The 18962-nt window shown below is 31.8% G+C and overlaps 1 protein-coding gene across 2 annotated transcripts; it reads left to right on the forward strand.

Annotated features, from left to right (window-relative positions):
* The first annotated feature begins 1677 nt into the window (after positions 1–1677).
* LOC129001856 (uncharacterized) lies at positions 1678–7417 on the forward strand. 2 transcript variants are annotated; one of them, XM_054429312.1, is made up of 6 exons: positions 1678–1709; positions 3199–3290; positions 4108–4177; positions 5744–5829; positions 6732–6879; positions 7287–7417. In XM_054429312.1, exons 2-6 carry the CDS (start codon positions 3213–3215, stop codon positions 7343–7345), a joined length of 441 nt encoding a protein of 146 aa, XP_054285287.1. In that variant the 5' UTR covers positions 1678–1709; positions 3199–3212; the 3' UTR covers positions 7346–7417. The 2 variants fall into 2 exon arrangements, with proteins under 2 accessions (XP_054285287.1, XP_054285288.1); XM_054429313.1 differs by lacking the exon at positions 1678–1709 and adding an exon at positions 2711–2749.
* The last annotated feature ends 11545 nt before the right edge of the window (positions 7418–18962 follow it).

Consider the following 18962-nt stretch of genomic DNA (forward strand, 5'->3'; position numbering starts at 1 on the left):
GTTAATTTAAGTTCATTAAAGGCGCACGCCTGAAAGTTTTCATCCCCCAACATATCTTCACGAAAATGCATTAACATGAACATACGTTGTGCCGCATACAATATTAGTGTATATATTATAACAAAACACTATTAAATTCTTCCTGAAGATGTCACACATCTTGGTGAAATATTTTAGAGAAAAAAACTCTGTATACACAACGGCTACACAACTAAAGTAAAAAATTCGTCATATCTTGTCACTTAACTCAGTTAACTTTTTCAGTCCCAAAAACAGCTATAAAGCAGTTAGTTAAGCAAATAACTAACTAAAAACTCTACGTTAATTATTATAACCAATCTTAGAAAAAATAACATTTAAACATTTCAATCTAAAATATAATAGATATAAGATTCCAATTTGACGATTCACAATCACCAATTTACATATTTATCACATATGTACTATTACCAAAAATTGAAAGAGGAAATAACCTACCTACCACTCTTACATAATAATTCACTTAAATTGACCGTTTTCAAATATTTATTACAGTTGTTCTTCACTGTCCAAAACGTCCCTGACTGAAATAATCTCCATCGATAGTTATCAATCATGGTGAACAGGTGGAACCAATGAAATCATCACGTAACGATCGTTTCAAACAATTTATGTTGTCCGTGACACGAGTCGCTCAACTGCACGTGATTCAATAAAAAATGTCACAACGAATTGGCCTTTCGTGTTACGTTACACGGTACTAAGCTTTATAAAGAAATTTGTATTGACAAAAATATGTTTCTAAAATAGTTTTGAGGAAAAAATTACTATGGTGAAGCACGATGGACGAAAAGACATTATAAAATGTAAAAAAAATATTTCTCTTTGAAAGATTTTTTACACGGACATTTAAACAAAAAAAAGTACAAAAGTTTCATTTAAAAAACGTTGAGTTATTTGCATGGATAAAAAGGTGTTGGTAGCTTCTCATCAAGGGCTTAAATATAACCCTATATTAGGGTTAGGGCTTATTATGTTTAATCTACTGGGTTAAACATAAGATTTGGAGTTGAGTTTAAATTTTAATATCCCTCTTAGGCCTGGTATAACTAGTGAATTACCGTACTAAATGATTCATAATAACATAAAGTCGACTGATATTTTGTCTCTCGATGCTTGTCAAAAATAGAATTAATGTCATGACTATTAATGGTAAGCTAAGAACTAGGGTTCTTAGATGATCTAGACCTCATCTTTAATGTTAGGCCTGGATCTGAGTATGTTTTATGCCTAGTTTAAACACAATTTTTGGCCGTTGTTTGCAACTTGTGTCATAAAAAGGCCTAAAACTGGGAATAAACCATACTACTAGCAATCTCTTCAGCTGGTAACTTAATAACTCCTTAAGAAACTCCTTTATTTTCACGCATTATATAATAATCACTATAATATAATAGTGATCGCAATGATATAATAATCACTACTACGGATTGTTAAAGGTTTTCTACATATTTTAAAGATGTAATCTGCCATCAAGTATACCGTGCTACTACATTGATTTATCCACATGTGAGGAGATGAGTTTTGCTTTTGCACGTTGGGAAAGCCAGGTTGAGTACTAAATGTTATCTGACGCCCATGCCTCTCCTAGACTTGTTTGAGAGACTGAATCACCACAGATAGCGCCAGTTGTTCGAAAGATACTGCAGTGACAGGTGTGTCGAGTCTGTGTGAGTAATATTGCTAAACACACCAGCTGTTGAATATATTCCTAGAATATTACGTTTATTAGAATATACTAGGATTATATTTGCTTGTCCTTGAAACACGTTAAACCTTTCTTTTATGAATTTCATGTTTTATTTGCTATAAAGTGACGTACTTTTAACAAAGAATAGGTTTCTCGTCTGGGTATACATTTTACAGTTTTGAAAGGGGGGGGGGGTTATAAAATCCCGTATTGTTTTACACAACCTTTGTGTTTAAATATGTGTTAATGTGTTGAGGGTAGAGAATAGTGTTAATTAGGGGGTAAAAACCAAATACAGGGTGTTTTTAAAAGAATGCCAGGATTTCAAACGGTCGTTGTTCGTTAACTATTCAAGATACATAATTAAACGATTTAAACGTCAAATTTAAGGCAAAGAATAAAGTTTTTTTCTCATTCTTTCATACAATTCGGAATGATTGATTAAAATTCAAATTTTATCTTATATGAGCGTAAAATTGGCAAAGTCTGTACGCGTAGGGCGTTTGGCAGGTTTAGCTGATGTCTTAACTGAATCTTTTTCGGCACAAAGACTATATTTTATTGAATTGTCGGATTTCTTTGACTATGTCATCGCTTGTTTTTAGCCGGCCAGGTGAATGTCTTTTCAAAACACTTCGGTGCCACGAAACTCATCAAGCCAGCTTCAACTTTCTTTATCATCAAGTAGATTAAAATTTAGTTAAATTTAGCAATGGATATAAACTCTGCGAACTACAGATTACAATCTTTGCCTTCTGTTGCGCCGTAAATGTCGTACTGGCGACTGGCATCAGGCGTATGAGTCACAATAGCGGCCCGTACCTGTTTTACGCATACCAAGGTCAAAGTTTCCTCCCTTGCTACACAGGAAACAAAACTTAGTTATTTTAGCTTCAATTTGACGTATAAAACGTTTAGTTACCTCGAATAGTATTTAATCAATTACCATTTAAAATCTCGGCATTCTTTTAAAAACACCCTGTATATTAGTTCCTAACACAACCTAAGTAATCCAAACAGGTCAGTGAAAAAGGTAGCCTGAATAGCTCAGATATTGTAGAATTGTATAGCCTAGAAATGTAATACTGTTATCAATTTTCGTTAGGGGTTTTTGTGCCCAGATTACTGATATTAAAATTGGATAGGGATATTATTAATGTTATCCAATGTAGTATTAATCCCATTTGTGTTGGGTAAACCATTTATAATTGTAAATTATACAGTAGCCGTATACCTAATCGATTAATAAGGTAAGACAAATCAACTATTTAATGTGAAATTAGTTGTATACCATTTAATAGTGGGTTTTCTAACAAGTTTTTCACCAATAAAAAAGTTCTCACTTAGCTTTTTTTATGATTGTGATATTCAATGTTATAATTCACAGGCAAGTACATCAGCAAACCTTTTGACTTATAATGGACGTATGAGTTTTAATGGACAGCTCTTACTAGTAAATTATTTTGCAGGAAATAATATTAAAATGGTAACTACTTTGAACAACTGTTGTTTCTGTGCCTCACTTCGGACAGGAACAATCATAATTGGATGGCTGTATGAGGTAAACAATACAATTTAATAACAAACCCTTAATTCTTAATTTTGAAACAAATCTAAAAAGTAAAATAGTTGAACTGTCTTAAGGCATGTAAATAAGGATTACAATTGTAATAAGTTTCACATCATACTACACAGAAACAGGTACTTTTCCAACCGTATTGATAGGCTGGAAAGTTGCCATTTACACATCATGGAAAAGTAATGTTATGTACCGTGCTTTTCCAACTCATATTTTAATTGTTGTCAAATTTCTTTCTAGAAGGCCCTAATCGTATCAATGGCAATCTTTTCATGACGGTAAAACTACAATTCTCATATTCACTGTTGCATTAAAACAAAGGCCACTTGATCATTTTAAATGTTAAATGTTAGTTTTATGACAAATAAAAACCCCTTACAAAAGTAACAGGGATTGACAACACATACATACTACAATGACGTTAAACACTATAACGATTCAATTTTAAAATAATCCCAATCTTGCAACTACTATGTTTAGTATGTTCAGTTCCATTGAATACATTATCTCCTCTGAAATCCTTAGATTTTAAGTCCTCCCAAGAGAAAGTATTGACAGATTAAGGTGCAATAGTGTATAAAACAGTTCCTTATCCATGGATTTACTTTGATTCCTATAAAATCGAGTGTTTATGAAGACTCTTATTAGCATTGACTATTTTAGACTGAAGTAGACATCCCATCTGTATGGACCAGCTGTCTACATTAGCTAATAATGTTGTTTTTCAAATCTTATTTGCGTATAAAATTGCTCAAAAACATATAAGAAAAATAACTTGATAATTTGATGTCCTCTCTAGGTCTACTTTATGGTAGCTTTAGCTACAAACATTACTGTAAGATTCGGTGGGCAGGCGAGCACAATTAATGGTAAGTATAACTATTGTATTAGGTAGGCCCAAATCATATAAATTTATATTTTAGATGGATCCTATATCTCTTAATATACTAGCAATATGAGAAATGAGTCTCGTAGGGATAAAAGCTAAGCCAATTTTGTTGAAACTAGTGAATAACAATAGAATGACCTAGCTAGCAACCTCTCTTCTCCAATAACTCGTATATACCAATAACACATTTATTTTGAACTGCAATTTAAGATTATAACTTTGATTTACAAGTCAATAATGTGATAAAATTCTTTGAATTGGGTCTACGAAAATGGTGTGCCTGTAAATTATCAAAAGATTGAGAGCATTTGTTTTCAAACCAAATTAATTGTTATTTTTCTTCTTTTAATTATATGTTCAATATTTTTCCTAGCAATAACTACAGCTATTGATATTCATAGTTATTAAACGCAGAATAGTGATTAGATTTCAAAAATACCGTAGAGAAGAGTATTTTATATTGCGTTTTGATAAAGTAAATAAACCGGATTATACTTAAAATTATATTAGGCTGTGAGAGCTAGAATATAATCGAAAAAGGTGGTTACTTAATACTTACTTAATGGTTACTTTCTTCTTGTCTTTACTCGTAAAACAATAGAACTATTAGAGAGAGCAGTTATATGCAGTTAACGTTCGATCAAAAAAGTAGATAACCTAAAATATGAAGTAAAATTAATGAAATACGATTATTTATCCAAATTTACATTACATGATGAGAAATAAAACAGAACACGAGATTATAACTAGTACACAATTTGTAGGATCAACTTTGCCGTGCTTGGGGGATATACCTACACTACATGGGCAGGTGCATGTGCGTAGGCCAGGTTGTTCAAAGACGTTTAATCAAAGACAGGAGACATTTTGAGGGCAAGGGGCCGATGGGTCAAGGATTGTTTAGTCAAAGTCAAGTGTAGTTAGGTCTGATCAAAGTCTTGACCTTTTCTGATTGTCTGCTGTAAGACGAGCTCTGACTTTTTAATTTATGAATTCAGGATAAACAATTGCGGTTAAGAACCTGTTGCATGTTGAATTTTTAAATTAAATTTCGATAGAGAATCTGAGCAACATAAAAACTGTTTTTAGTAAGAAACGATTGACACAGATGAGGGACATATATTCCAACATTGTGTGAGTATCTTGTGTAGTGCTGATGTGTGTTAATGGTATTAAGGTAATCTTTTATAGATCCTAAACAAGTGTTTAATATCATATGCATCTATCCTATTCTTTAATGTATAGTTTAATGTAGTCAATGTAGTGTGTAGTCTGTTCTATACTATGTTTTCGAAATATATATATGTAGGACTAGATGTGTGTAACACTTTTCTTAAAATTTATGTGATCATTAAAACCTTGTTAAATTACATTAGTAGGTTATTATAACATGGATCTAATTTTGAAGTATCAATTTTCGTAAATTGAATGAATTGCTTACTACTTCCGAATATTCATTTATTAGTGTTCAACATAGTTTAAAACACACCAAGTTTCCAAATTTTACGTTGAACCTCCAATATATTATCTTAATTTGTATTTTCAGAAACAGCAAACGGTTCTTGGTTAATAATTTTAACTAGTGCAATTCAAATGGGAATTGCCATCGTCCTATTGTATGGTGTTTATGCGGTAAGTACAACATATAAAAACTCTTTTATGTCTGTGTTTAATCTTTATTTCGAGATAATAACCCAAACACATTTGTATTTATATTCAATTATTATCGTCATAACTTACCAAAGTATACTGAAAAATTCCATGACTGTAAATAACAGACCAGTGCGCACATTTTGATGGATTGTTTCAAGACTTAAACAAACTGACTGACATTTGATCATATTTATACATCCTTAAGGCATAAAACATTTTGCAAAATATAAATTAAATAAGCAAATTTGCAAGCTCGTTTGTTACTGGTTCTGCTTGATTTTATTATTTTCGAACAGGCGACAACCAAGATACAAACATTTTATAAATATCTTATATTTTTCTGGAATTTGTTCTGCCTGAAGTTCAATAATTGGTAATATGAACTATATTTCATACAAAAGACTCCCGATTAATTTATACCTATACGATGTTAGAGGCTATACGCTTGATGCACTATTCAACTGTTTTTCATACAAACATAACTAGTGATCAGTAAGATAATAATACTAAATTTACTACAGTGTTATTTTAGAAATTTATTGATACATTTTTAGTTTTTAACTACTTATTCAAAAATTAATTTACCTTTTGTTTATTTTGTACTATACTGATTATTAAAAAAAAGCAATACTTGTCACTTATTTATACGTACCTTGTTCGTAGTAAAACATGTCAATAATGAATATTATTTTAAGTGCTGAATTCAGTTTTTTTAGGTTCAGTAGAAATTTGTTTTTTGCTGCACAAGAGTAAATTTTTTATCTGAAGTCAAAAACCACTTTGGTATTAGTCTCTGCTACTATGGACATTTATCGGATAATTTAAGTTCCAAAGTAGAAACTAAACTCGTTTTGAAACTAAAAGAGTTTGACCTTTTTCAGAACCATAAGCGGTCTGTCCACTCATTCGTATGGTGTGAATCGTTTTTCATTGCTGTCAACATCATCACACTCCTGTTCAACATCATATCATTGGGTCTTACTTTGGTGGACGCATTATATGTGATCTTGGTCGCATCAATAGTTTTTCGTAAGTAAAGTATAACAATAAAATTATGTTACTAAACTTTTATGGGTTATACACCTTAAAATAAAACGTAATGTTTGCCTGATTTTGAAATACACATAAATGTTGATATTTAGGATTTAGTCAAGGTTACTTTTTAAATGTTAAAACAGAGAAATAAAATACTTTATTAACAATGAAAAGCTTAAAGTCAACGAATTATTTACATGACAGTTCAGTCTATTTTTTCACCTAATAGGTTACTTTTCAACTAATCTATTTTACTTTTCTGTTTTTATAAAATTCTTTAGTTAAATTTCCAAAATAATATTTGGCTCAACAGATTATTTTATATACGTTAACTATGACTTTCAATTCTTTATATGTGTGAAACCGTTTAAAAGTTTTGTATAACATTTTATTTTTTTCAGTGATACAGATCTACTCTGTGTTCGTGGTTTACAGTTTCTACAAGGAAACGTACGGGTAGAATGAAGGGACCCGGATCACCACTTCCTATATTATTCTCATGTATGTATTTATTAAATTTAGTTTTGATCAATTGTTTGACATATTTGTTATAACCTCATTGAAACTTTCGTTTGCTCATTTAGGAGAAGCGAAAACCATCAATACGTTCTCCTTGTCCACACAAGCTCATGACAAATACAACATTTCCTTGCACACATTCGTGCATTTCCTTATTCTATATTATTTAGAAACTACAGGAACATTAAAAAAAACAATGCAAATTGTGGATCATACTTAGTATACCACGATAGCATATTGATTTTACAGTCGGGTCTTTTTCAGAAGAAAACCGCCACTATTTAAACTGTGTAAAACCCACAGTTTAGGTAAGGTTATGTTAATTGGTTGGTTGGTTTAGGTTAGTTTATAATAATGCCATGACATTATAAAATATTTGTTTATAACGAGGTGCTCTCCCTTAATGTTATACGCTGCCTGCTGACAGTCGTAAAGAAGAATTGCTTCACCTAATCGTAAAACAACGCCTATTTTCATTTAAAACGCTGTTTAAATGGTATAATAGTTTTGTGATTTTTGAGTTTTTGTGATTATTTTTTGTTTTTTGTAAATAATAAAAAACCGCCGAATGACAAAAATAATAGATTACTAACCTGTCGTCAATCAATCCTAATTTGTCGGATGACTAGTATTGGGGCAGTCTGATTTTGTCATAGGCCGGCCTCGCTCGTTTTTATATTTTTTGAATCTACATGTTTCTTTGTGTGTTTGCATGTGAAGTAATTTTAACAACGGAAAGTGCAAGAAGATTATGATTGACAATGGACGAGAAAAATATTCGAAAATAGGGTTTAACCCCGAAACAAGCCATTCACGACAAATTTGGATTCATTGACGACAGGTTAGCAACCTATTATTTTTTTCAATTGACGGTTTTTTTTCATTTACTGAACAGAAATAATCACAAAGCTCAAAAATTACAAAACCATTAAGCCATTGAAATAGTGGTGACCCTCTTCTGTTAAAGACCCTTATAGTCTTTTGATAATGGTTTTTCACAATATTAAACATTGTTTTAAGATTAGGTGAAGCAATTCTTCTCTACAACGGTCAGTAGGCAGCGTATAACATTAAGGGAGAGCACCTCGTTATAAACAAAGATTTTATAATGTCATGGCATTATTATCAAGACATACTCAATGTGATCCAGTAAAATTTATATTGGTTGTCCTATAGCTTTTATGGGGCTATTTCCAGGGGTTGGTATAATTAATTAGTGACGCAGTAATGATATCAACGCATTAAACAAATCACAGTGAACTCTATAAAATGGCCTTAAAACAGATAGGCATTGAGTTTATCAAAAGAATAGTTGAAAGTTGGTTTTAAATATAACTAATTTGTTAAAAATATATAAGTGGACAAAATGACGCATATTAGTTCAGAAAATAGATACAAACACATTACTGTATAAACATCTGTAAGCCAAATAAAGTAGGATAACTAGTTGTTCCCTGGCATTTGTCTACGAAGTAAACAAGAAGCTAAATAATTTTGAAACATTTTTGCTTTGTTCACGGTTTCAATTTAAAATGAGGTATTTAATATGTGTACTTCATTTTTTATTCTTCAACCATACGCATGAGGAATATTGTGATATGCATGGATCATTCACTAATAAACGGCTGTTTAGCGTCAACTGATGCAGAAAACAGCTGATTAATAAAGGGTAGCAACTCCCATTTGTTGTAAAACAATGTTTTGTATGCTTTGTGGTATTACGGAAGTTACTACAATATACACAAACTATTACTACTTGGTTATTTATTATATGATTGTGGTAAATAATGTGTAGTTGAATTTCTCTTTTATCTGCGTAATTTTTACATATATTAAACATGTTTTGTAGCTATAATAGCTTTCAAGGCATTTTATAATACAATTTTTAAATAACAGCAGTTTTTAAATTGGTTTAGTTACAGCAACAACATTTTAAACACTTTTTCCGCCTATTAAGGTACACATTTATAATAAATTCAAGTTTATATCATAAAAAAACTACTTGAGTTTATAAGTTATTTTATCAAAGACACACACAGACCGATAGACGGAAAACTAGTCACAGTCATGTTTATTTTGTGAAAAAGCATTTGTCTAGAACAATGTTATATAAAATGTTCCAGAGAGTTCTGTGGCCCCTTGTAACCTTGATGTGTGTTATTGTGACCTGTGTTTATTGATTCTTAAATTTCATAGAGTTTACAACCCCACTTTTATTGGTAACACCTTGTGTAATGGACCTGCTGCCGTGGCACTATTAAATCTGTTCATTAAGGCACTAACAGAAATGCTAACAGGGTCAACGGCTGTTAAACATTTTATCGCCACCTCCATACCTTTTACCAAATGGTGTATGTTTTACAAGATAATTTATTTATAAGGCTAATATTCTCTAATATTAAATATTTGTGTGACTCTATAAGTAAATGTTTAACCAAATTTACAAGTATTTAACCAAATACAGCTATTTTGAAGTTACATCATTTACGAATATTTAAAGTTCCAACACCGTCCAAATATGACCCTATGTCCATAGAGCTTTTTAAGTCGATACATTAAACTAAATTTTCTATCTTTCCATCTATACGATTATACAATTGAGGTGGTGTCTGTCTGTCTTAGCAGCTGTCATGACTAAAATACTAAACCGATACCGCTAAAATTGAGCACAAAGATGGTCCACATATCTAGCTAAGAATGACTTAGGCTTGCTTATTCACTTCCATGAGTTCCTCTCGGACTACACCCCTTGAATGTAATGTATACCCTTGCGTTTACATGTCAATGCAGTTATTATTTATCACTTATCACAATTATTTATCACACTATTCATCACACAATGGTGCTACTCACAATTGTTGAGTACATATTCGAGTTGGAGCTTTTAGAAGAGAATATTGATCGGTCTCCTACACAACATAAAACAGATTGACATTTACTTCCTTTATAAGTTGGTATATTAAAAAGGGTATTACCTATACATTTGATCTACTGAACCTAAGATGGTTCAAATCCAATTAAATAGGTCCACTGCGGTATCTAAAATCAATTATAGATGGCTAACTATCCTTGTAGAGTTTTAAATTACCTCATTATTCTCACTAATAACTTAAGCCCATTAAAAATCACGTTACAACAAACTAGAACAAAACTTAAAACCATTTTTTTGACATACGATTGCCTTAACCATGGTTTTAACATTTTTAGGACGTGTCAACTGCTTTAAAACTTACAAAATATAATTACTGCACACTAATTTTCACTTTGAAACTGTAACAAAGATAACATCTGCAGGTGGGTCACGTTTTTACACGCAAAAGCTGCAAGACGATGGAAATCTTGTTAATGGTAATGCTAAAGGTCCAAGACATCAGTGAACAATTTGTATGCAGTGTTGACGCTGCTAACCTTCCACCCACTTGCTCCAAACTTAAGCTAACTAGCTGGTGTCTACTCTTAACAGGGTGTTTCTTTCGTCTCGTTAATTATATTTATCACTTACGAATTACTATTTTCCTAATTCCTATATACACTATTTTTGATTGGGACTTTTCGTATTTTTAAGGTTTATTACCAAATGTTTATTCATCTTACATACTGAAAGGAATAGCACAAGCGGAAGTTTTTAGCCAACAAGCTAGTCAACTTTTAGCTGAATGATAGGCCTAATGGCCAAATTAACATAATGTTTTATTGGTATAAAAAGAATAAAAATTTTCTGTTGTACCTATTACGTTTTTAGTCAACCCAAATTCTTCAAAATGTAGTACATTATTCATATTAAAAAAGGTTCACACTGACACCATGTTCAACTCTAATAATTTAAAGCATCACAATTCGTTAAAAAACAAATGAATACCGACTCGAAGATATTACACGGTTTTAGAAAACTTGTAGGTTTATCATAATTATTACACACTAGCTAAAAGCAGTCATAATATTTATTTTTTATCAGGTTTGTACTTCGGTTCATAATATATACTTTCCGTTTATATACTCTTTACGTACACTCTGTCTCTATACTCTTTTTATAACTTACAAACTTCTAAAACCAAAAAGAACTATTTGTAAACCACCCTTACTTACCCTTGGTCATTTGGTATTATAACCAAAAATAAAAGCACACAATGCTAAATTTACCAAACCAATTAGAGAGTGGAGTATTACTAAACATTGAACAAACTAAAATAAGCTTCAGATTCATACAGATGGGTCAAGAAACATCCACAGGAACTTTCAGTTGGCCTACTAAAACTAACAAGTCACCTTATATATCACATAAATATATTTTCCTTCAATTATTGCAATGATCGTTGTAAATTGTTTGCATACGTATTAGCCTCGTAAAAGCTCATTGAACTCTCAAAACAGATTCGCATAAATCACATTTAAAGTATATATTTCATAGAAATAAGCTTATAAATATGTAATTTAAAGTATCTTTTTATTCTTTACTCTTTGTAAATGTCCACAGTTCTAAGGCCGAATATAAATAGAAAATGGAAGACGAATCCTGTGCACGATGGAGGTTTACGTTTCTCACATGTTCAACCTACTTTTATTGGATCCAGTTTCTCTTTGGCTGTAAGCGATTGTTTGTCTTGGGATACGGATGACGTTGAGGACAAACCCCAACCCGAATACAAACTGAAAACTTCTCCATTTCTTAACAGTGTGAACACTACGCCATACATCAGTTTAGTCTTAAACATGTTGGAACTTATTTGGAGTTCAATTAATTTTTCGGTGCGTCAATTTACCGTAAGGTTTTAGTCTTATATAACACTGTATCTCAAGATCAAATTACGTCACTTAAGAATTCAAAGTATGGATGTGTTTATTATGTTGTTATCTAGTAAAAAAGGGTTTGTTTTTTCACAAAGTTTTCTTTAAACTTACGTTAACTTTCTGACTTGCTTCAAGAGTTGAAAAGAAATCATTCACAAATTTAAACGTATTAAATAGATAAAAATATATTTATGAAAGTGTTTCTCTGGTACACTAGCTTTTCATAAACAATTTTTTACTATGCTAAAATGTGTACTACTTATTTCACCGTTGTAAGATTGATTGATAACAGGGACCACATCTATAAGATATGTTACTTGGCCCTGTTGTCTGTTGTTAAACATTTACTTTTGGCCTGTTTTTTTTTTTTTTTTAGTTTTCCTCTGTATGTATTGGTAAATGGAAAAATGTTTAGGACATCGAGTAGACAATTTAAATTGAGGATCCGAAGTATAAAAAGCTCTTCTTCCAAAGTTCTTGGGACACTTCCTGGAGGTAAAGCCTTCCATGACGTGTTCTGCATTGGGAAATCTCATTGCGAAGAGAAATCCTCTCACATTAATAGTCGGGTTTGCTAAGAGACAACATGCTCTGACTCATACAGCGCGTCAATGACCTGCAAATAGTTTCTACAGAAAGGATGTTAGCTAGTTCTCGATGGATAGTAAATACATTACCAAATCATTTCAAATGGAAAAATAAAGCTTACAGCCTAGTTCTGCAGATTTTACAACCATCACCGTCTTAAAGCTTAAAAAAAAATAAAAATAATGCTACATGAAGTGAAGCAGTAGTAAAATACTGACAGTACAGGTTGAATTTGTCAAACCTTATGCAACAAGCTTCTGAACCTGTAAGTACAGACTTCTTAGACTCCCTAAGGCTCAAAGGTGATCTTGAACATTTATACCACCACAATAATTTTCTAACAGTATTTTACATACTACCAAGAGTATTTTGCTTGTCACATACTATCAGATTCTGGCGAGCAATAGAGACTGACATTCTGAGATCTTTCAAGGTCTGCACAAGGTTCACAAGTGCTGTATACACAACAGTGCACTTATTTAGGTTTAGTGTGAACCCATTCACAAATTACCACTTGGTCCTATATTATTCAACTTACGGATGAATTCGTCAATTTCTTCTTGTGCGAGATTAGGCTCAAATTACAAGTGCAACTAAGAATCATCTACGTCAAAATGTTTTTACGCAGCCAGGGAGATAACATTGCGTGTTAAGTATGTAGATAAAATAATCCAAGCAACTCTCTTGATTCCCCACTTCTAAGTTCGCTTTAGTCGGTCCATCGTTTTTATCTCATCAAATAAGAGTAAATCTAGATTTTAATTCCAAAAAGGTGTTTTTACAATCTGTATGTCGTGATCCATTGAGTCTAATACCTTTTAATATCAGTATTCACCAAAAATCTAAAATATTTTACCCTTCAATGCGAGGTCTATTAGAGTTTGCAATATTCCTCATATGTTAATCACTGGGAACCAACCACTTTTAGAAGAGTTTGGGGACTTCAAATGCTTTAAGGTTCGTAGTCTTGAGCCCAAACCTTAGGGAGAATTCCGAAAACTTACACTTAGTATGCGGATTCAAATCCTGTCAAAACCTGCCTATCAAAATATTTAAAATTTTCTAACAATGTAAAACGTGAGACATCAGTATTTCTTTTGTCTTCCTACAGTCATGTTATCTGATACATTAAGATACAGTTTATTAACTTTTCCACAATCATATTAAATGGAAAGTTCATCAATAACGCAGGTTCTTTTTTCTTCAGCCAATCTGTATGGTCTGTCAAAGTGGCTGAAGTTGCTGTCACCATGGTTGGTTCTTTTATCAATTACACTGTATTCGCTTCACGTAAGAGTTGGTGGAAATATTTGGAATCTCTATCAGTTAGACATTAGGCTTAACGTTGGTGTTGCCGACACATATCACAAGGGGTACTTCAAGTGCCAGATCAACAAACATTAAGTGAATACACACTGAAACAGAACAGGCAGGCACAGCATACGTTATGTTATGTAGCCTAATATTAGGTGGCAATAGGTAATAGTAGTAGTATAAGAATATCCCTATAGACTGTTTTGACGTTTTAAACTTCCCCTTCACTCAAAAATATATAATGCCTACACTATTTTTTTAGTCTTTTCAAAATGGACGTATATTTTAATCCCCAAGTTGAGCTGTAAATATTTATATCATTGAAGGATATAACATTCTAGTACCACAGTCTGAATCCAAAATATCTCTACTGAAATCAATCAAAAATGTTAACAGGCAATCGTAAGGTTTGGGATCACAACACCTTTAAAACCTGCCATTCTAACTAATCAACTGTGTTGAAAACATAATGTGATTCTGGTTTCAGAACTTTGCTGATTCTAGTCATAAAGGAGTTAGCAGATTCTCAACCGTCTCATAAGGCGAAGTTTGGAGCATTATGGCTGGGTTGAAAGCTGTAATCGTTTTACCTGTTACATTTATCTCAAGATATGTTACTAAATGGTTTAAACTGGCTTTAAGTTTCTCTACATATTTCAATATAACATTTTGACTCTAAAGATAGTCTTATATTACTAATTTGTTTTAAAATCAGAAATCTATGAGTGTATAAAAACTACAAACCAGTTTTAAGCTAAACTTAAATTGTAGAGATTGATAGAAATACACCTAGGCAAAGATGTGATATTCTGAAAAGACTAACTAGTAAATACTCCACGCTATTCAACCAAAAAAACTCCTGTTTTGTAAGTTTTTTAAATGTGTTATAGCTGCTAATCGATTAATTGAACCACCCCAATTGAACATTGGCCACATACTTATCATACAGAAGACCTCTTGAAAAAGTTAATATAGTTAGGGTACGTGCAATGAACTAAACTAAAAATGATTAAAACATTTTCAAAATAAAGTACATTTAAAATGGAAGAGTGGATTTTATATATTTTGATTGTATCCATCAGTCAGCGAAGTATGAGTTATATATCTTGGATTAGATGTTCTCAGACTTCTAATTAAGTCCGAGAACGTCACATTTTCTCTATGTTTATATATCTTACACCCAAAACACAAAACCAACTTTTATGATCCTTCTCCGCTATTCATAAATTAATATGCACCGACGTACTTTGTTAAGCCCTTCGTTACACTTGAAATTTGTTCCACATTTCTCAAAACCTAAAACGCAAAATTATTTTCTTCAAGAGTCGTTATTTATCACGAGATTGTGATGAAAATAAACACAATGTTGTGCTACAAACAGTTAACTGCAAACAGTCCGATGCGATAGTTAAACTTTATTTTTTTGCAGAATCATCCTATGTCACTTCAATCAAACATGGTCAATTAATACGTCCCAAGAAATAAACATACAAAATCTGCTCAAGTGTAGCCCTTATTTTACTGAGTAGCATAAGGTGAGTTGCTGAGCTAAGCTCACAATCAAAAGGTTGCCAGTTCGATCATGGAACATTATGAGACATCCTTTCTGGTTTGAAACAACTATTGTCCTTACCTAAAAAATATCTGGTTTTAGTAAGTTAAAACCTATAAAAGTTACTTCCCCAATGCTTTACTTATATATTTTTAACTAATATTTCGGCTAAAATACACTCAATCAAATTCCTAACTCTTTTTGTAATTATCTTTACTTATCTTACTACTTATCTTACTACTATCTTACTACTTATCTTACTAATTATCTTATAATTTGGTTACTACTGAATATATTTGTTAGTGAGCATCAAGTAACGAAAGATGTTATAGATAGGTTCTAGGTATAATCATTGACAATAAATCTACTCAACGGTACAAGTTTCACAGTAGTCGAGTACTATTCTGATTATTTTAATCTATGAGTGAACAAAAGCTGACAGCTGATATGGCAACAATACCAATCAAGTGTATTGTTTGTTGTGGTCATAATGGAGCTTCTTCAAGATCTTGTTTAGGTTAAGAATCATTAATCGTGTTTATTTGTATTCATAAATTAATGGATTGTTTATATTTTCAAACACACTAGAAGGACCAGTTCACATGGTTTGGGCGTTATATAAAATGTTCTACGATGGATAATTATCGTTTGCGAAACTAAAATTTAGAGGTAATTTTTTTTCAGGTTAATCTAATATTTAATAATGTGGACAATTTGTGCCTCAGCCTTGTCTGTTTGAATTAAACCAGGCGATGACAGGATACCGACTAAAGAACCAACGTACTTTTACCTTATACAGGGTAGATTTTAGAGATTTAGATTCACATAAATTTTACTATCACACATGTGGTCTTCGTACACATTTTGTAAAAATAAATCCTTTGATTTGTTACATAAGATCAATTATATTGTTGAAACCCCATATTTTGTTTACAGTAGGCTACATAGCAGTAGCCTGCAATGTTGTACGACTACACCAATATAGTTACGCATAGCAATAACTTTCAGTTTATTGAAGGCGTACAGTATTCATATGTCAAAGTAGGTTTTGAATCGGTACGGATGTCAATAAAGTCTCAAGGTGTTTTTTTTTATCTGAGTAAGACCAGAGCAGGATATATAATTACCACCACTGACTATTTGTGGTTTTTTATTGACAAAATAATAGTTAGATCTAGGTAACAACGCAGGCAGTCGTTTTCTTTCATATAGTTTGTAAATAATTAAATTTAAATGTTAAAAATCACCAAACGAAAACCTATTTATATCATTAATAAAGATATAAGATTTATTCAATACATGTTACAATGAAAATAGGAAATTGTGTCTAATTAAACGGTAAATTCAAGGAATTATATTTATAAAGTCTGCATATTTAACAAAAGCTGTATTTTGAACAATCTACTGTATTAAATACATTAGTGCTAAATTTTTTTTCAAAATTTACCTGAATTCAACATTATTTTTAAGACATATATTAGAAATTCACTCTGTTTTTATATTGTATATGCTGGTATCATATGTATAATTAGTTCTATTTTCGGTTTATGGAAAACATTTATTGTGTTTTAAGAAAGTCGATACATTGTGTAAACTAATGTTAGAGGTAAACATTCAATAAAAACAAAGCCCTTCTTCTTCGTTTATATCCTAAAGGAAAGTTTATCCGAGAAAGAAACCTAGAACCAAAGACAAATAGATATTGCTTCGAGAAGATATGTTACTGTTTAACAAAAACAAGAGGGTGAAAACAGCCAACTTGAGCTGCAAATATGACCCTGTATGCATCATTTGGCGAGTTTTATACTTGTTTTGAGCTTTCATAAATTTATTAACAAGTATTGCACTTAAAAAGGCGCTGATAACGATGAGAAGAACCATTTAAACTTTAGTACTCCTAAGAACTCAACTTCTCTATGGACCTTTGAAGGTGAATAACACAAAATATGGAACATAAAACATGTTAGATCAAATAACTACACATATATGTTAGTTATTATAAATGTAGAATAGCTATGGTACTGCAAATAATGATCATGTGAGTCAAGGCCGATTACAGTAATAACGTTCACAATGCCAATGTCTGGCTAAGGTCAATTATTCTGCAATTGACTGGAGGGGGACGCAGAATTGTACACATCAGAGAGAGAAATATAATATATTGGTACATAAAAAATAATGATTTTGGCTATAAACTTCAAAGTAACTTAGATCTACCATGAGATAGGACTCTCTAAAGTAAGCCTGATTATTGGAGCGGTTGTACCATTAGATTTATTTATTGTCCTTACATGCACTTTTCATATTGCATATTATAGATTAATTATGTATATTCATGCCATCGGTCTTCAGATCTGACGTTTCCTGGTTTAGTCCAGTGTGAAGTCGTACCAAGATTACATTTGACACTAAAGAACTATTATCGATGCTCTTGTCAGGGTGTGTATCTTTATCTTGAAAAAAATAAAAAATATTCCTGATGGCGTAGGAAATAAAAATAATTGCAACAATTGGAAATAAAAATACCAGTGGGACAAAGAAGTTCCTAAAACGTCCATCAGACCATTTGGTTAATTCCTTAGAAGAAAATCATTGCTCCCTGACAAAGTTATTATCACTAAATAATTAATTAAGAGCCAGATTTCGTTTTGAATGTCAATAAAATCTTAAATAACTTTAACTGGGCAGAAAAAAAATCACCTTCATAAGACTTTAAGACCAAACAACCTATAAGTCACGAAACGCAGGCTTTCAAAAACTATTGGTGTTCCATTGCTAAGTTTGAAATATTTTCAAATCTTAGCAAAGACATATTTTTTAGAATAGTGAAAGTTTGGGGGTATTTTTCTTTTTTACTTTAGACGGACTATTTATCGCCCTTGAAAATCAGTGGTGTAAGAAAAAGGAATTTTAAATAAAAATAGCATTCTTTTATTGACTAGTAGTATAGGCCTACTGAAGTTGCAAGGCACAATGCGAATGCGAGAGCAGTTAGTGACAACGAACAACTCACATGGTAAAAATTAAATACTCTGAATTACATCTCCCTACATACACCTGATACAACATTCTTTCATGCCTACTGTGACAGAGGTGGCACAATAGTCTTTCTATGTAGTTTTGAAACATTACTGAATTTATTTTCATTGTTAATCATAAAATACGTTTACTTCAAAAGTATAAATTTAGGGTACCTTCATAGTATAAGGTATAAGCTCAGGTAACCATGGCACTGTTTTGTGTATTATTTGCAAGCAGTCAGGTCCCAATGCTAACAGGTTTAGTATGCAAATATGTCAAAGGGAAAATGAAATCT

The sequence above is a fragment of the Macrosteles quadrilineatus genome, unplaced genomic scaffold (genome assembly GCF_028750875.1).
Source record: "Macrosteles quadrilineatus isolate MER2022 unplaced genomic scaffold, UCM_ALF_1.0 Scaffold_8__2_contigs__length_117827958, whole genome shotgun sequence".
Taxonomy (NCBI): Eukaryota; Metazoa; Arthropoda; class Insecta; order Hemiptera; family Cicadellidae; genus Macrosteles; species Macrosteles quadrilineatus.

What these genes read in the sequence shown, in the direction of transcription:
- LOC129001856 (XM_054429312.1), top strand. Translation starts at nt 3,213, where the DNA reads ATGGTAACTACTTTGAACAACTGTTGTTTCTGTGCCTCACTTCGGACA. An exon ending in GCAGGCGAGCACAATTAATG is followed by an intron (nt 4,178 to 5,743) that starts GTAAGTATAACT and finishes TTGTATTTTCAG; the next exon opens with AAACAGCAAACGGTTCTTGG. An exon ending in GGTCGCATCAATAGTTTTTC is followed by an intron (nt 6,880 to 7,286) that starts GTAAGTAAAGTA and finishes TATTTTTTTCAG; the next exon opens with TGATACAGATCTACTCTGTG.